At 37.8% G+C, this 13,968-nt stretch overlaps 1 protein-coding gene across 2 annotated transcripts; it reads left to right on the top strand.

Annotated features, from left to right (window-relative positions):
• Nucleotides 1–532: 532 nt before the first annotated feature.
• On the top strand, nucleotides 533–11,022 carry LOC134319033 (mixed lineage kinase domain-like protein). Of its 2 annotated transcripts, none has more exons than XM_063000017.1 (11): nucleotides 533–548; nucleotides 3,431–3,905; nucleotides 4,958–5,074; nucleotides 5,498–5,675; nucleotides 6,161–6,261; nucleotides 6,502–6,637; nucleotides 8,515–8,599; nucleotides 8,802–8,941; nucleotides 9,023–9,072; nucleotides 9,252–9,392; nucleotides 10,724–11,022. In XM_063000017.1, exons 2-11 carry the CDS (start codon nucleotides 3,449–3,451, stop codon nucleotides 10,771–10,773), a joined length of 1,455 nt encoding a protein of 484 aa, XP_062856087.1. In that variant the 5' UTR covers nucleotides 533–548; nucleotides 3,431–3,448; the 3' UTR covers nucleotides 10,774–11,022. The 2 variants fall into 2 exon arrangements, with proteins under 2 accessions (XP_062856087.1, XP_062856086.1); XM_063000016.1 differs by lacking the exon at nucleotides 533–548 and adding an exon at nucleotides 1,463–1,471.
• The last annotated feature ends 2,946 nt before the right edge of the window (nucleotides 11,023–13,968 follow it).

Here is a 13,968-nt window from a genome sequence, read left to right as displayed (position 1 = left end):
TGAGTTGGTCATCTTCTAGACCTTCTTCAGTGGTCAAAGGACGCTGTTGGCTGGATATTTTTGGTTGGTTTACTATTCTCAGTCCAGCAGGTGTTTAAAAACTCCATCAGCGCTGCTGTGTCTGATCCACTCATACCAGCACAACACACACCTCCATGCCAATGATCCACCACCCTAATAATACCTGCTCTGTAGTGGTCCTGGGAGAGTCCTGACCATTGAAGAACAGCATGAAAGGGGGTAACAAAGCATGCAGAGAAACAGATGGACTACAGTTAGTAATTGTAGAACTACAAAGTGCTTCTGTATGGTAAGTGGAGCTGATAAAATGGACAGTAAGTGTAGAAACAAGGAGGTGGTTTTAATGTTATGGCTGATCGGTGTATGTAGAAATGTTTGCATGTCATGTCCCTCCTTTCTATTTCACAAGTATGAGTGTTTAAAAGATTTAAATGATCCTCCTAAGGGAACAGGAAAGGCGGGGCTTCAGTTCCTCTAAAAGCTGCTGATGTTTAACCGGAGATCAGGAGAAGTTACACCGGTTCACTGTAAGTGCAGTTTAACTTCTTCTCATTCATACATTTGTTTCAGATTAGCACATGCTACTACTATCTGTTTAAAACTAATGTACGAGGACAGATAAAGATATCGGTCTGTGAATTACACAAGATAAACTAATCATTTTATAATCACTGTGTTAAAAGTTGCGGCTTGAAGACATTCATAGTGACTCGGAGGTTTTGGTCACAAAAGAAAACTCGCAAAGCCAACAAGGAATTAAACTTAAAGTATTTACTGTTTACTTTTGTTATTTGTAGTGCTGACTCGGACAAGACAGATTTAGAAGATAGTAATAAAACAGAAAATGGTCAGGGAGGTTTTCTTGTAAATTTTGTAACTATCTGTATACTGTGGCGCCGGCGAGTAGGAAGGAAGAGCGTCGGGGCCGCGAGCGAGCTGCCTTTGACAGTTCACTCAGTGGTTTTGGGACAGGCACTCACTCATTCATACACACAAACATTCGTACAACTGTGAGTCTGACCCCGCAGCAGCACCTGGGCTAGCGCAATCGGACAAACCGGGCATGTTGGCCCACCGAACCCCCAGAACCACCCAAACACCACAATCCCTAGTGCGACGCTACAATACATTCATTTTAATGTGGGATTCAGGGCCGGCGCTAGGGGGGGAGCTGAGGGGGGCATTGCCCCCCCAAATTGTGTCTTTGCCCCCCCAAGCACAATGCAAGCAACGGCTATTTTTAAAAGGATCTCTGAACCAATCACAAAAATGCATTTTGTTTTACAGTGTGAAGATATTTCCTTGCTTATTCCTGATTGGCTCTTTGAGTCATATAAAAATCGGCAGACTGCCCCAAACAGTTCAGTTCGGCAGTATATGTTCTGTTAGTGTGAGCGAGAGGCAGGTATACTGGTAAACACTCTTCTGAGTTTAAACTGACTTCCACATGGTAATATTTGCTTAACTGTGGTTTTTCGTTGCTTTAATGTTACTTACCTCTTACATAGGTGTTGCTTAAATTATTTTATTAGCCGTTAGCGGTTAGGCTAATGAACTAATGGCAATTTAATTAAGGGGGCGTATTAAAATGAAATACAATTAGATAATCTTTTTTCTCCATTTACATAATCAACATGTATTTTTTAATCATTGGGTTTTAAGTTTAAGTTCGAAAACATGCATTTTTATTTCTTTACCTCATACATCACTTTAAGCCAGTATCAATAGCTTGGCTGTCATCATTCATGCACAAATCAAGCCTTGAATATATTTCTGGCTTCAAAAACATGACTATCAACATGCCCCCTCATTAGGTTTTACTGCCCCCCCAAGCAAAGCAGTCCAGAACCGGGGCTGGTGGGATTTATGCTGAATTACTTTTGCTCTTTTACCCGTTTTGTGTGAACTTACAGTTGTGAACATATGAACAAAGAAAGGCAACACAACACATTACATTACATGTTTCTGAGTGCCGCTAGTCTTCATCTGTGTATTCCAACACCTCATTTTACTTTCACTTTAGCACTTAGGCTCCTAAAGACACGTCAAGCATTTCAGAATCTAAGCGAACTGTAAGCGTTCTATTCCCAGGTGGAGCCCTTTCTGTGTGGAATTTATATGTTCTCCCCATGTCTGCATGGGTTTCCTTCGGGTACTCCCGTTTCTTCCCACAGTCCAAAAAATGCAATCGGGTAAATTGAAGATACTAAAATTGCCCTTGACTGACACCCTATCCAGGGTGTTTCTCTGCTCCTATTGAGAGCTGGGATAGGCCCCAGCACCCCCAGCGATCCTGATCAGGATAAGCAGCTAGGAACGTGAGTGAGTTAGTGTTTAATCTTGCTAAGCTTTTTTAGCCTGTTCCATGTTAAGAGTAGTGGATGTGATTGTTTTCACTATAAACATTTTAATGGTTTATCTTAATGAAGCAGTGTATACATAAATCTGATGCCCAGTATTTCCAACCAACCAAGCATTTGAACTCTATGTTTTGTGTTGTGTAATTTTCATTTTCAGAGGGGAAACTTTAGGGTCTAAGATTTTCTAAAAATAATGCAATATATAATAATATAATATGTGTTGAGGACAATTTATTAGTTTGAAGCTGATTTGCTTGATATAAAAACAGTAAATATTGATACAAGACTTGAAATATTACAAATAAAAATAATCATAATTAATGTGGTTAGATTAAAAAGCTGGGTATTTCAATGGGATTTGCTCAGTGGCACAACTCAAAATAACTGTGACCATAACAATATTAAACTCTTTTTATAAAACTTTTTGATGCTGAATCCGAAGAGAACTGAAAGATTAAAAAAAATACTGTGGTAATAAATGATCTGTGCCTTGAGGCCTGCCTATTGTAGACCTTTGAAGCTATTAATTTAAGAGGATGAGTGCTGCTTGTCTTTAAACAGTAGGTAAGAGGAAAGCCATTGATCTTAGTAATGCTTTTTCTGGCCTGGCCATAAATAAATCTTTGCTGGGGTGTCATCTAGGAGCCTTAATAAAGCTTTGTTTATTGGAGTAAGAAATAATAAAAATAATAATGATAGAAACTCCAATTTTTAAATAAATACTGATATGATGTAGAGTATATGCTTTTGCTATCTTTGTGTTTTCAGGCATTAGGTGGTCCAAAACAACGTGAAAATGAGATTTAGTTAAACATAGTATTACCACCGTACCACCTTCTTTGTCATGTTTTCTGCGCCCAGGGTTTATTGTTTTACATATATTTTATTGTTGACTCCCAAAATTCTTAAGACAGTTTCATTAAATAAATAAAAAAAAGAATTTAAACACAAATTAAAGTTACCAACAAATAATTTGTAGTTATATGTCACCACTAACTCTACTTCTTATTGTCATTTCTACAAATATTGATTTACTTTTTATGTTTCAGGATTTGTCTCATTTAAACATGGATTTCATAGATCCAATTCTAAACATAGCGGAGAAGTTGTACGCACTCTGCAGTGAGGTGAAAGCCAACAAGAAGCGTTGCAGGCGTCTGGCTAAACGTGTATCTACCCTAACAGAACTGGTCAAAGTTGTAAAGAACAATGGACTGGGCAGCAATCCAGACATGGTAAATAGGGGCTTGCATGAGCTAAAAACTACCCTGGAGTCAGCTGAGGAGGTGGTGAAGAAATATACAGAATACAAAACCCTGATACGCATTGTGAAAGTAAACAACCTGCGTGAGGAGTTTGACACCCTAAACATGCGGCTTAACGATGCAGCACAACTGCTCTCGCTGGCCTTACAGGTGGAACAAAGAGAGAAAATTGATGAAATCAAAAACTTCTTCCACGAAGACAAAAGAAGAAAGGAGGATAAAGAGGATACAAAGTGTGACAATGATGAACTCCAGAATTGTAAGTTTCTACAGGGAGTTCAGGCTTTCAAAATTTGTATAGGAATGGCTAAGAGAAAAAAAGTCACATTAACAAAATTATCTCCTTACTACAGATGTAGTTAATCTGCTAAGATGTTAAATGCTTCCTTTTGTACTTTTGCACTGTAGCTAAAAGACTCTGAAAGCTAATAATTTATGTAAATCTGGTTTACCATACCCTTTTAAAAAATTCAGATTGATTTATACCAGAGGCAGTTGAGAAAGTGACAACACAGTCAGCATCATTAGATAATATTTTGCAATCAATTTCAAAACATTTTTTCCAACATTTGGATTTTAAAATAAAATATCAGTGAGTGAGCATATAATTGATGTATAAAGATGCTAATTGCCCAGAAAGCTCATTCCTAAGTAGGACTTTGTCTTGCTGATTCAACTCCCAATGAGATAATTAATAATTAGAGTTAAAGTTCAGATGTTGGTCTAGAATCACAAAGAAACAGGTCTACCATAATCAGATTGCTGTACAAGAACAAACCTACCGCTTGTGCTTTATTTTTATCTACTAATACAAAATATTTTAGCGTTCCAGATCTTTTTTTGCTGACCATTCAAACAAATGTTCTCCCAGCATAGGGTTACATGTTCGGTTTTCTTCAAGACACAACTGTTCCATTTATTTTGTTATGGCTGGTAAAACTAGTCTTATTATTAAGAAGTCACATATACCTTATCAAAAACACAAAGAAGAAATTAGGTGGCCATGCCAGAAACTTATTAGAACTTTTCTTCACCACATTACTAAATAAATAATGTATATATTTGAAACTTCATATAACTTTGTACTGAAAAGCTTGGTTAAAATAATAATTCATAGGTAATCCTTATTATTTATGATAGCACTTTTTACAACCAACATCTTCCAGCTAAAGTTTTGACTTTTCGCCTGATCATTTGTCTTCTGATAATATGCTTCTCACAAAATTCCTTCTATTCCAAAATTGGTCATGACATTCAGACTAAAAACTATTTGCACAATTACTCTAATTCTTTTTTTTTTTTAATTCACAGTGCTCCAGTCATTGGTGGTTCAGATGCAGGAAAACAAGGTGAGTGTGGATTCTGTGCACATGAAAGTGGAACAAAATCAGAAAGATCTTCAGGACATTAAAGCCATGATGGAATCAAGTAAGTGGAACACTGGGGGGATAAACAGATGTTTGTAGATTAATGTCTATAGCAGGTGGGGTGGGTTAAGCATGAGAGACAATAAAAGAGAGAAGGAGAGGGGGACAAAATTGAGTGATGAGTCAGCAGGTAGCACCAGCTGGACTTTTTAATTTAATAATTATCAGATAATTGAGATTATGTAATGTATATAAAACATTTAAGGGCAGTCCAGCCTCCAAACAGCTAAAGATTTAACTTTTAGCCTGATCATTGAACTGGACATATTTATTCTTATTACTTGTTTTAGAGAGATCTAGCAATTGGTCGGAAATTGGCTGTATCTGAATAAAATAAACAATAAGTACTGTTTCAACTAATTTAAATACATCACTGGTAAAACATTAAGGTAAATAAATAATTAACTATGTCTGTGTCTGCCAGTTAAAAAACCCAGCATTCATCTGCCAGACATTAGAGAGATCACAGCAGAGGAGCTGTCCTATGAAGATTCAACAAAGCCTTTTATGACCTCCAACCACACTGAGGTATACAAAGGAGAGTTTAATAAATTCACTGTGGCCATCAAGAGATACACAAATACAGTAAACACCAGCCCAGAGTAAGTGCAAATCATGTGGTCATGCCCTCTCCAACAGTCATATTATGTCTGCATTCTAACAAGATTGATTAATTGCTCTGTTGTAATTGCTTGTTATTGCATATTTGTTGCAAATAGGAATTGGAAGCAACTCGAATTGGAGAAAAACATGAAAAATGCAACAATCAGAAAATTCTGATTCCTAAAAACTCCATTCCAAAAACTAAAAACACTTTCTAGTTAAACAGTCATAGTGACTGAAGCTCCTGCCACCCATGCTATTTTTGTTTCAAAATAAAGGCTAACTGGGCCAGCCAATATTACTAAAACATACATAAACACAGAGCATGGTAGGATGTTAATTGTATCATAAAGTACACCTGCCATGATGCATGTATTTGCATTTGCGTTTGTACTCATATTTGTTGGTACAAACTGTAGGATGTAGATTATATTTTAATTAATGATAAATGTTTTGCCTGGCATTTTTTCTTTATCTTCACCAGACAAATACGGAAAATTTTTTGTCAGGAAGTGGACACCATGAAGAGATTTGAGTCGCCACACATCCTAAGAATGTTTGGGATTTGTGTCCAGAATGGGAATGGTAATGTAGCAACTAAAGTTGTCTAATAATTAATCTTTTAATTACTGTTTGTGTTTTTTGTTTCTGTTTTTTTATTATGATTTTTATGGTTTGTTTTTGTGTGTATAATAATTCCCTCACAAAATACATAAAAAAAAAAAAAATAGTTACCACTTGATTATTAAATTGTCATTGTGAATGGTATGCTGTTTCAACAACCAGTTTATTAACTTTTATATTAACATTACTTCTAACCTGCAGGCCCAAACCCAACCTACCTGATAGTAATGGAGTTCTGTGAGAAAGGCAGTCTGAGACAGGTGTTGGATGGTCCCAACAAACTGACCTGGGACACAAAAATTCACATGTGTCTAGATGCAGCACAAGGACTCTACAGGTGCAATAGTATTTTCTCTTTCACCCTTTAGAAAAATAATCCAGCATGCTGTATACATCATACGTACTGCTTTCTGTTGTATTATTCATGTGCCATAAGAGCTACATTACAAAGGTGTTGTTCCAGTAAATGTTAATCACCCAAACAACCCCTAGAAACCAACTTTTACAGTGTACAGATGTGGTACATCAGAACAGAAGTGAATAGATTAACAAAAATATTTAGGTGAAAGCACCAAATACTCAAGTAAGCCTTAGTTTACTTTTGATTTATTTAATTTACTTTTACTCAAGTTGAAGTAAATGAATGAATATAAGATTCAGTAAGAATAGAAAACTATGTAATGTATTACTTGCTAAATTATATCTGATGCAGTGAACAAAACAATATTTACTGTACTTCGAGACAGTTTTTATTTTAACTTATTTCAGTAATCCATAAATCAGATAGGGCACAGTGGCAGAACAGAAGCCACTGTTGAGCATTAAATTATCTTAAAAGTAAAGATTATTTTTGGCCTGCATGGCTGGCCCGTATGGGAACATTCATAGGCTGTTGCTGCTGGCCCACACCAATAAAAAATGCAAATGACATCTACAGAAGTGTGTTCTTTCTGCAGCTATTTATAGACAGCCTTTCAGTAACTTATCAGGATTTCTATTGGCAGACATACATTTTTTTAATTGGATGGATGAAGGTCAATTATATGAAAACTGAATCCTTTGGGCTGCTAAACGGGCATTGCATACCATCTTCCTAATACCATCCCTAAAGTGAAATGTGGTGGCCACAAGACACTTGTTGGTGCTTCTTATTTTTTGGGCCAAGAAGACTGGGTGACATGTGAATGCAGCCAAATACAGTAACATGTAAAATACACCGATCAGCCATAACATTAAAACCACCTCCTTGTTTCTACACTCACTGTCCATTTTATCAGCTCCACTTACCATATAGAAGCACTTTGTAGTTCTACAATTACTGACTGTAGTCCATCTGTTTCTCCACATATCTTTATAACCTACTTTCACCCTGTTCTTCAATGGTCAGGACCCCCACAGGACCACCACAGAGCAGGTATTATTTAGGTGGTGGATGATTATCAGCACTGCAGTGACACTGACATGGTGGTGGTGTGTTAGTGTGTGTTGTGCTGGCATGAGTGGATTAGACACAGCAGCGCTGCTGGAGTTTTTAAATACCGTGTCCACTCACTGTCCACTCTATTAGACACTCCTACCTGGTTGGTCCACCTTGTAGATGTAAAGTCAGAGACGATCGCTCATCTATTGCTGCTGTTTGAGTTGGTCATCTTCTAGACCTTCTTCAGTGGTAACAGAACGCTGCCCACGGGGCGCTGTTGGCTCGATATTTTTGGCTGGTGGACTATTCTCAGTCCAGCAGTGACAGTGAGGTGTTTAAAAACTCCAGCAGCGCGCTGCTGTGTCTGATCCACTCATACCAGCACAACACACACTAACACACCACCACCATGTCAGTGTCACTGCATTGCTGAGAATGATCCACCACAAAATAATACCTGCTATGTGGTGGTCCTGGGAGAGTCCTGACCATTAAAGAACAGCATAAAAGGGGGTCAACAAAGCATGCAGAGAAACAGATGGACTACAGTCAGTAATTGTAGAACTACAAAGTGCTTCTATATGGTAAGTGGAGCTGATAAAATGGACAGTGAGTGTAGAAACAAGGAGGTGGTTTTAATGTTATTGCTGATTGGTGTATGTGAATATGTAATGTGAATATGTTAACTATTTAAAAATGATTTAAAAGTGCAATTTATCAACAAATACTTGTATGAGCCTCCTCTAGATAAAGGTTATGTTGAAAAATTGAAGAACACTTTTCTATTATTACAGGCTGCATCAGTCAGAGCAGAAGTTTAAGGTACATGGCTGCCTCTCCAGCAGTAAGTTCTTGGTGGCAGCTGGTTACACAGTGAAGGTACTGTCACAAAGACTGCGTTAATGTTTTGTGTTTCCTCAAAACTACAACTGAGCCCATAATAATTTAAAGCAAGCTTCTAATTTGGAAAAAATGTTGTTTGCTTTCATCTCACAGTGCAGAATGTACTGGTAATTCTCTTTATTCTTTAGTAGTAATAATAATAATAAACCTGATTTTGTATATGTGGATCTTTTCAAAGCTTGGAGGTTTTGAGCTGGCAAAGACAGAAACATCCCTAAAGAAAACCAAGACTAAGAAGCATACCTCAACCATTTATGCTTCCCCACAGCAGCTGGAAGATGTCAACTACCAATACAACAAACCCTGTGAGATCTACAGGTAAGAAATCAAACTCATAGATTTCTTTTTTTTCTTTCTAATTAGTCAATTACTTTATTAAGTGCATGTGATTCCTTACAGCTTTGGCATTGTCCTGTGGGAAATCGCAACACAACAGGTCCCTTTTAAAGGCAAGCATTGAAAAGATCTGTTCATGACAATATTATTCTGCATGCAAAAGGCTGGTAATACCTCCAGACCTCAGGTTTCCTCTATAATCTCTTGAAACCTTATGCACCATTAATGAATATTAATGTTAAAAAAAAGCTTGACCTCTATTCTTTTTTATTCACCCTGTTTTTCCTTTCAGACTGCTCCACTAAAAACGTCTATAAGAAGGTATTTGAGGAGAAAATAAAGGAGCCCCTACCAAGTGACTGCCCCAGTGAGCTTAAAAAGCTTATTGATGACTGCCGCTCATTCGACCCCTTTCAGAGACCCAGTGCTGGAGGTAAAGACATTTAACAGCAAATTCACCCAAATATCATTAAATATCATCTACAGTCTTATCTCAAACTCAACGCTAACTTATTCCTTAAAAGTGAGGTGTTATATCGAATCTCAGCTCTGCCATCCGGCTGGGCTGGGCGTCCACATGAACAACGATTGGCTGTTGTTCTGGGTGGGATGAGCCAGACCAGGGTTCCTCATAACTGGTGCAAGTACGACCTCTGCTGGCTGATTTATGACGCCTGCGCAGAGTTTGGAGAATAACGCTGATCAGGGTGTGGCTCTCTGTGCACAAGGCTGGTCCGCATATGAACTCGCCTCGTGTAGTTGAAAAGAGGCAGTCGGTACTGCACACGTGTCAGAGGGGGCGTGTGTCAGTTGCGAAGCTCCTCAGTCAGCAGTGGAGGGTTGTATCAGTGGAGGTGAACCATAATGCAATCAGGGTAATTGGATACGGTACCTTAATTGTAGAGATGCGTAAAGCTAAGCAATGTTACAGAAGAACTCTCTGGATCTGATATAATAATAAGCTAATAACATTGTGCCACAGTTTTTTATGACAATGCTCTGTGCCAAGATCAAGTTTAAAAAATAAAGAGAATGTGTATATAAAGGCCATTGCTTAAAGCTTTAAATAAATCGTAAATAATACCACAATGAATCCAAACGTGAGTAAAGCAACATAATGGAAAAGAGAAAAATATCTGGATTGGAAATTACTTATCATCAGTAATTGTCTACTAAAAGAAATTATTTGGGTGATAGTTTAGACAGATAATGTTAATTCATTATCATGATGATTAGACCTAAGGTACTATAGGTACTGCATGCAAAAATCAACGTCATGGGTTCACTTTTTTGCAGCGCTATAGATGAAAATCAATGTTTTTTATGATGTCTCTGAAAAAGGAGGGTATAGAATCTCCATAACTTCCAGTTTTGCATTTTTGCATACAGAATATCACATATGACTAAGAATAGTATAATGGCTCCTAAATCTCATAACAGTGAAGTGATTTTTGTTTATCATCAGGAGACTGTGAGTTCACATTTCAATAACATAATCATCATTCATGGTTAACTTTATTAGCATTTGTTCTCTGTGTAGGGATGATTGAATTTCTGTCCCCTGTTGATCCCCATGCTTGTGAAATAAGACTGTTAGGGCTCTCCTCTGAGTGTGTTCAGCTGCTTTGTAATGTGGCAGGAACAGCAGTTCGGTTTGCTTTAAGTATATCAGAGGAAGCATGTGTTAGCCAACCAAAATGTGGCATTATGTTGATGAATATCTAGAAAATACCATGAGTAACAATATATCTTTTTTTTCTGCAGTTTTAGTGGACAAGCTACAGAAACTGGCACAGCAGTGGAAAGAGGTTTGATGCTAAGTGCTGGACTCTGCTGAGTTAAAATTCCACACTTATTGCTCAGTAAAGATAATCAAATATTGTGAAGAGGAGACGAAAGAGAAAAAAAGCAAGAATATTAAATGCCTTTTTCAGTGGGAATGATTTCTGGATGCAAATTATAGATATGATAGTGATGACTGTACTACAAGTCAAGGGCCTGGATAAGACTATAAAATTGAGCCTGGTTCATAAGATAACAAGTAAATAAAAACTGTTAATTCACTTATAGACTTATTCATCTTTATTACTCTTTATTAGGGTCACAGTGGGTCTGGAGCCAATCCTGCAAATATTTGGTGGCACTGTGGCAGACATGCCAATCCATTGAAGAGCATTATACGCTCATACATTCACATTCGCACACACGACTATGGGCAATTTATGGTAGCCAGTTGTTAAAACATCTTGTTACTTTTTTGTTATAGGTGATTAGGTGTAGATTGATGGGTAAGAATGGCAATTATATTGATTTAAACTCAAATCCCCAACTCAAAGCATTCAAAAAGTCAAGGAATCCACTGTGTATAAAACTTTTTTATTATTTTTTTTTTTTTTTGTATTACAGATCCTATGATTACACTTATGCTTTAAATTTACACCAGTAGTTCAGGAAAGGCACTTTCCTGTTTCTGTACCCCAGTGCACAAAGCAGAGTTTACTAAAGACATTGATATTATAACGAAGCCTGTAGTAGCTGGTGAACGTGCCCCGGGTTCCCAGCGAAACAGGTCTTACAGAGCTCAGTTAACAAGGCCATAAGTAGTGGGTCACCAATTAGGGCTGATCACCCGCAGCTGTGGCGATGACTATTTAAGCCAGCATCACACAGTGGCGGGTGTCGCACCTTTTGTTTGTTTCCTGTTGCCGGTGGTAGTTCGCCCACGCCGTTTTCGTAGCCTTAGGTGGTAGCCCTGGTGGCATAAGGCCATTCGGGCATGTAGAAACCGCAAGGTTTGAGGTATTGAGGTTTTTCTTTCGTCTTCATTGAAATAGGGTGGTGCGATGCCGCGCAGTCTTTGAACTGCCTCTTGTTGTTTCGTTAGCCATTAGCTTAGCGGGTGCGCACCGGACCACTGTGTGGCGCTGGTGTTACCTTGCTGCAGTATCTCATATTGAACATTATATTTGGATTCGGTAACCGCTGGGTGGCGACTTTGTTAAGCGCTTGGCCGGTCTGCCACCAACCCCGGTTCGAATCCGCAAGTGGAGCTTCCTAACTGTGCTTGTCTCTTTTTCCCCTTTCTTAGATCGGAGTGCCCCTGTCACCGCGACCGTAAGCCGTGCGCTCCGCATCACTTCCCCGCCAGCCTACCGCTGTGCTGGGGTCAACGCTCAGCGGAGCTTGTAGCTTCCGCTGCCGATTTCAGTAGCGCTTTCTGCGCTCACGCGTAACTTCATTCCGTGCCTGGTTGGCGCGGTGTTTAAGTCCCCGGTTTTCACCCAAAAGACCGGGGTTCGTGTCCGCTCTCTTTTAGTCTTCCTTATTGCCTTTTTTCTGCCGGTTTCACCGGCAGCTTCCGTCGGAGGTTCCGATCGGGTTTTTTAGTTTAGGGTTTTTGTTTTCCTGTTATATTTCTGTTTATTAATAAAAATAAAGATCTTTAATTTTTATTATCTCTGCGTTTGAGTCCTCCTTTCTCCCACGTGACAGATATGATGAGTTTGGTGTAAAGAAACTTCAGTGACCTGCACAAAACCCTGGCCTCAACCACACTGAGCCAGTCTTTTTTTTTTTTTTGTCAATACAGACATGCCATTATCTTGTGAAAACTCTTACCCTTACAAAGTGTAGAATGTTCAAGAAGAAAAGAGGGGGGGCAACTTTACACATTAACATTTTGAAATGTGATGTCCAAAAAGCTCAATAAAACAAAGTTTATCCTCTTATTAAATGGCCTAGTTCTTTAATGTTCATTACTGTGATAGTGTTTAGCCAGTAGTAATGGTGCATGGCTTCTCAGTAATATTTTTTATTATGGATGCATGTCCATATACATATTGTGTACATTTCCTTTGCTAAATTATACAACTTTAGACTAACTATATGTAAATTGTTTAGCTGTAATAAAGATACATTTCATTAAAAATAACTTTATAATTTAATGTACAATTTGTAAAATTGTAATTATGTTCTGTAAAAATCATTTTATATTCTTAACAGGAAGAAAATATATTTTAGTCACAACTGTTGGGAAAATAATCCAACTATAATTTGAATCTATGGATCTAGTGAATATGTGAATGTGTAATTCTTTTGGCTGCACACAATACTCTATACTGGTAAGAAAGTAGTATACAATATGCAGAATACATTGTTCCAGTATGAAGTGTCATTTATTGTAAATTGTTTCTTTACATCTGATTTTATAAGCCATGTTTAATGCCAAGTAAATACCAAGAGGCACAGAAAGCTAAATTGTAAGTTGATATAATTGTTAGTTGCTTTGGATCAAAGCTTCTGCACAGTGTACAATTCAGTGTGATGTTATTTGACATTTTGACAGACATTTGCAGCATTTTGCAGAAGTTTTGATCCAAAGTGACTTACAATTATGACTGAATAAAGTTTAAGGAATTGTAGGTTAAGGGCCCAACATAGGTGACTTGGCTGTGGGGCTTGGACCAGCAACCTTCTGATTACTAGTCCAGTACCATTATCACTGAGCTTCCACTGCAATGTCACTCCAAACTTCTCTGTGATAGTTTGTGTTGTTAGTCCTAACACAGATTCAACACAAAAACAGCAGGATGGATTTGGAGGGATTTTCCAGCAGGGATAGACAATGTTTCCTAATGAATCAGTACCACGTGTTGGGTGTGGCCGATGTCAACGATGCGGAAAACCAGATTCATGCTTTTGGTAAACAAATAGACCCGTTTCCGCCACCAAGAGGACATTTTAGGTTTTACTGTTTCTTAAATGTGTAGCTCCAGAATTTTTACCTATGTTTAGTTTTATAATTTAAACCTAAATAAATAATTGAAAACAAATTATCTCAATTGGAAATCGTACATTTCTAACAGCCTTAAAAGTCAGTTAGAAATAAGCAAAGGGTAAAAAATTAGAAAGAGGAGTTTTAGATAAAACTTTTAGATAAAAAGTCCTCCGTAGGTTGTTTACTTTAAATGCTGGGTGGTTCGATTCCTGGAAGAGAAGAACTGTAAGGT

This window comes from Trichomycterus rosablanca, chromosome 8, assembly GCF_030014385.1.
Source record: "Trichomycterus rosablanca isolate fTriRos1 chromosome 8, fTriRos1.hap1, whole genome shotgun sequence".
NCBI classification, from domain to species: domain Eukaryota; kingdom Metazoa; phylum Chordata; class Actinopteri; order Siluriformes; family Trichomycteridae; genus Trichomycterus; species Trichomycterus rosablanca.
Note: the sequence above shows the minus strand (reverse complement) of the source record. Positions and strands in the feature narration are given on the sequence as shown.

Bases quoted from the DNA above. Each gene is read 5' to 3' on its own strand.
- LOC134319033 (XM_063000016.1), top strand. The intron at 3,906-4,957 runs GTAAGTTTCTAC...TTTAATTCACAG, and splicing joins CAATGATGAACTCCAGAATT to TGCTCCAGTCATTGGTGGTT. The intron at 8,600-8,801 runs GTACTGTCACAA...ATCTTTTCAAAG, and splicing joins CAGCTGGTTACACAGTGAAG to CTTGGAGGTTTTGAGCTGGC.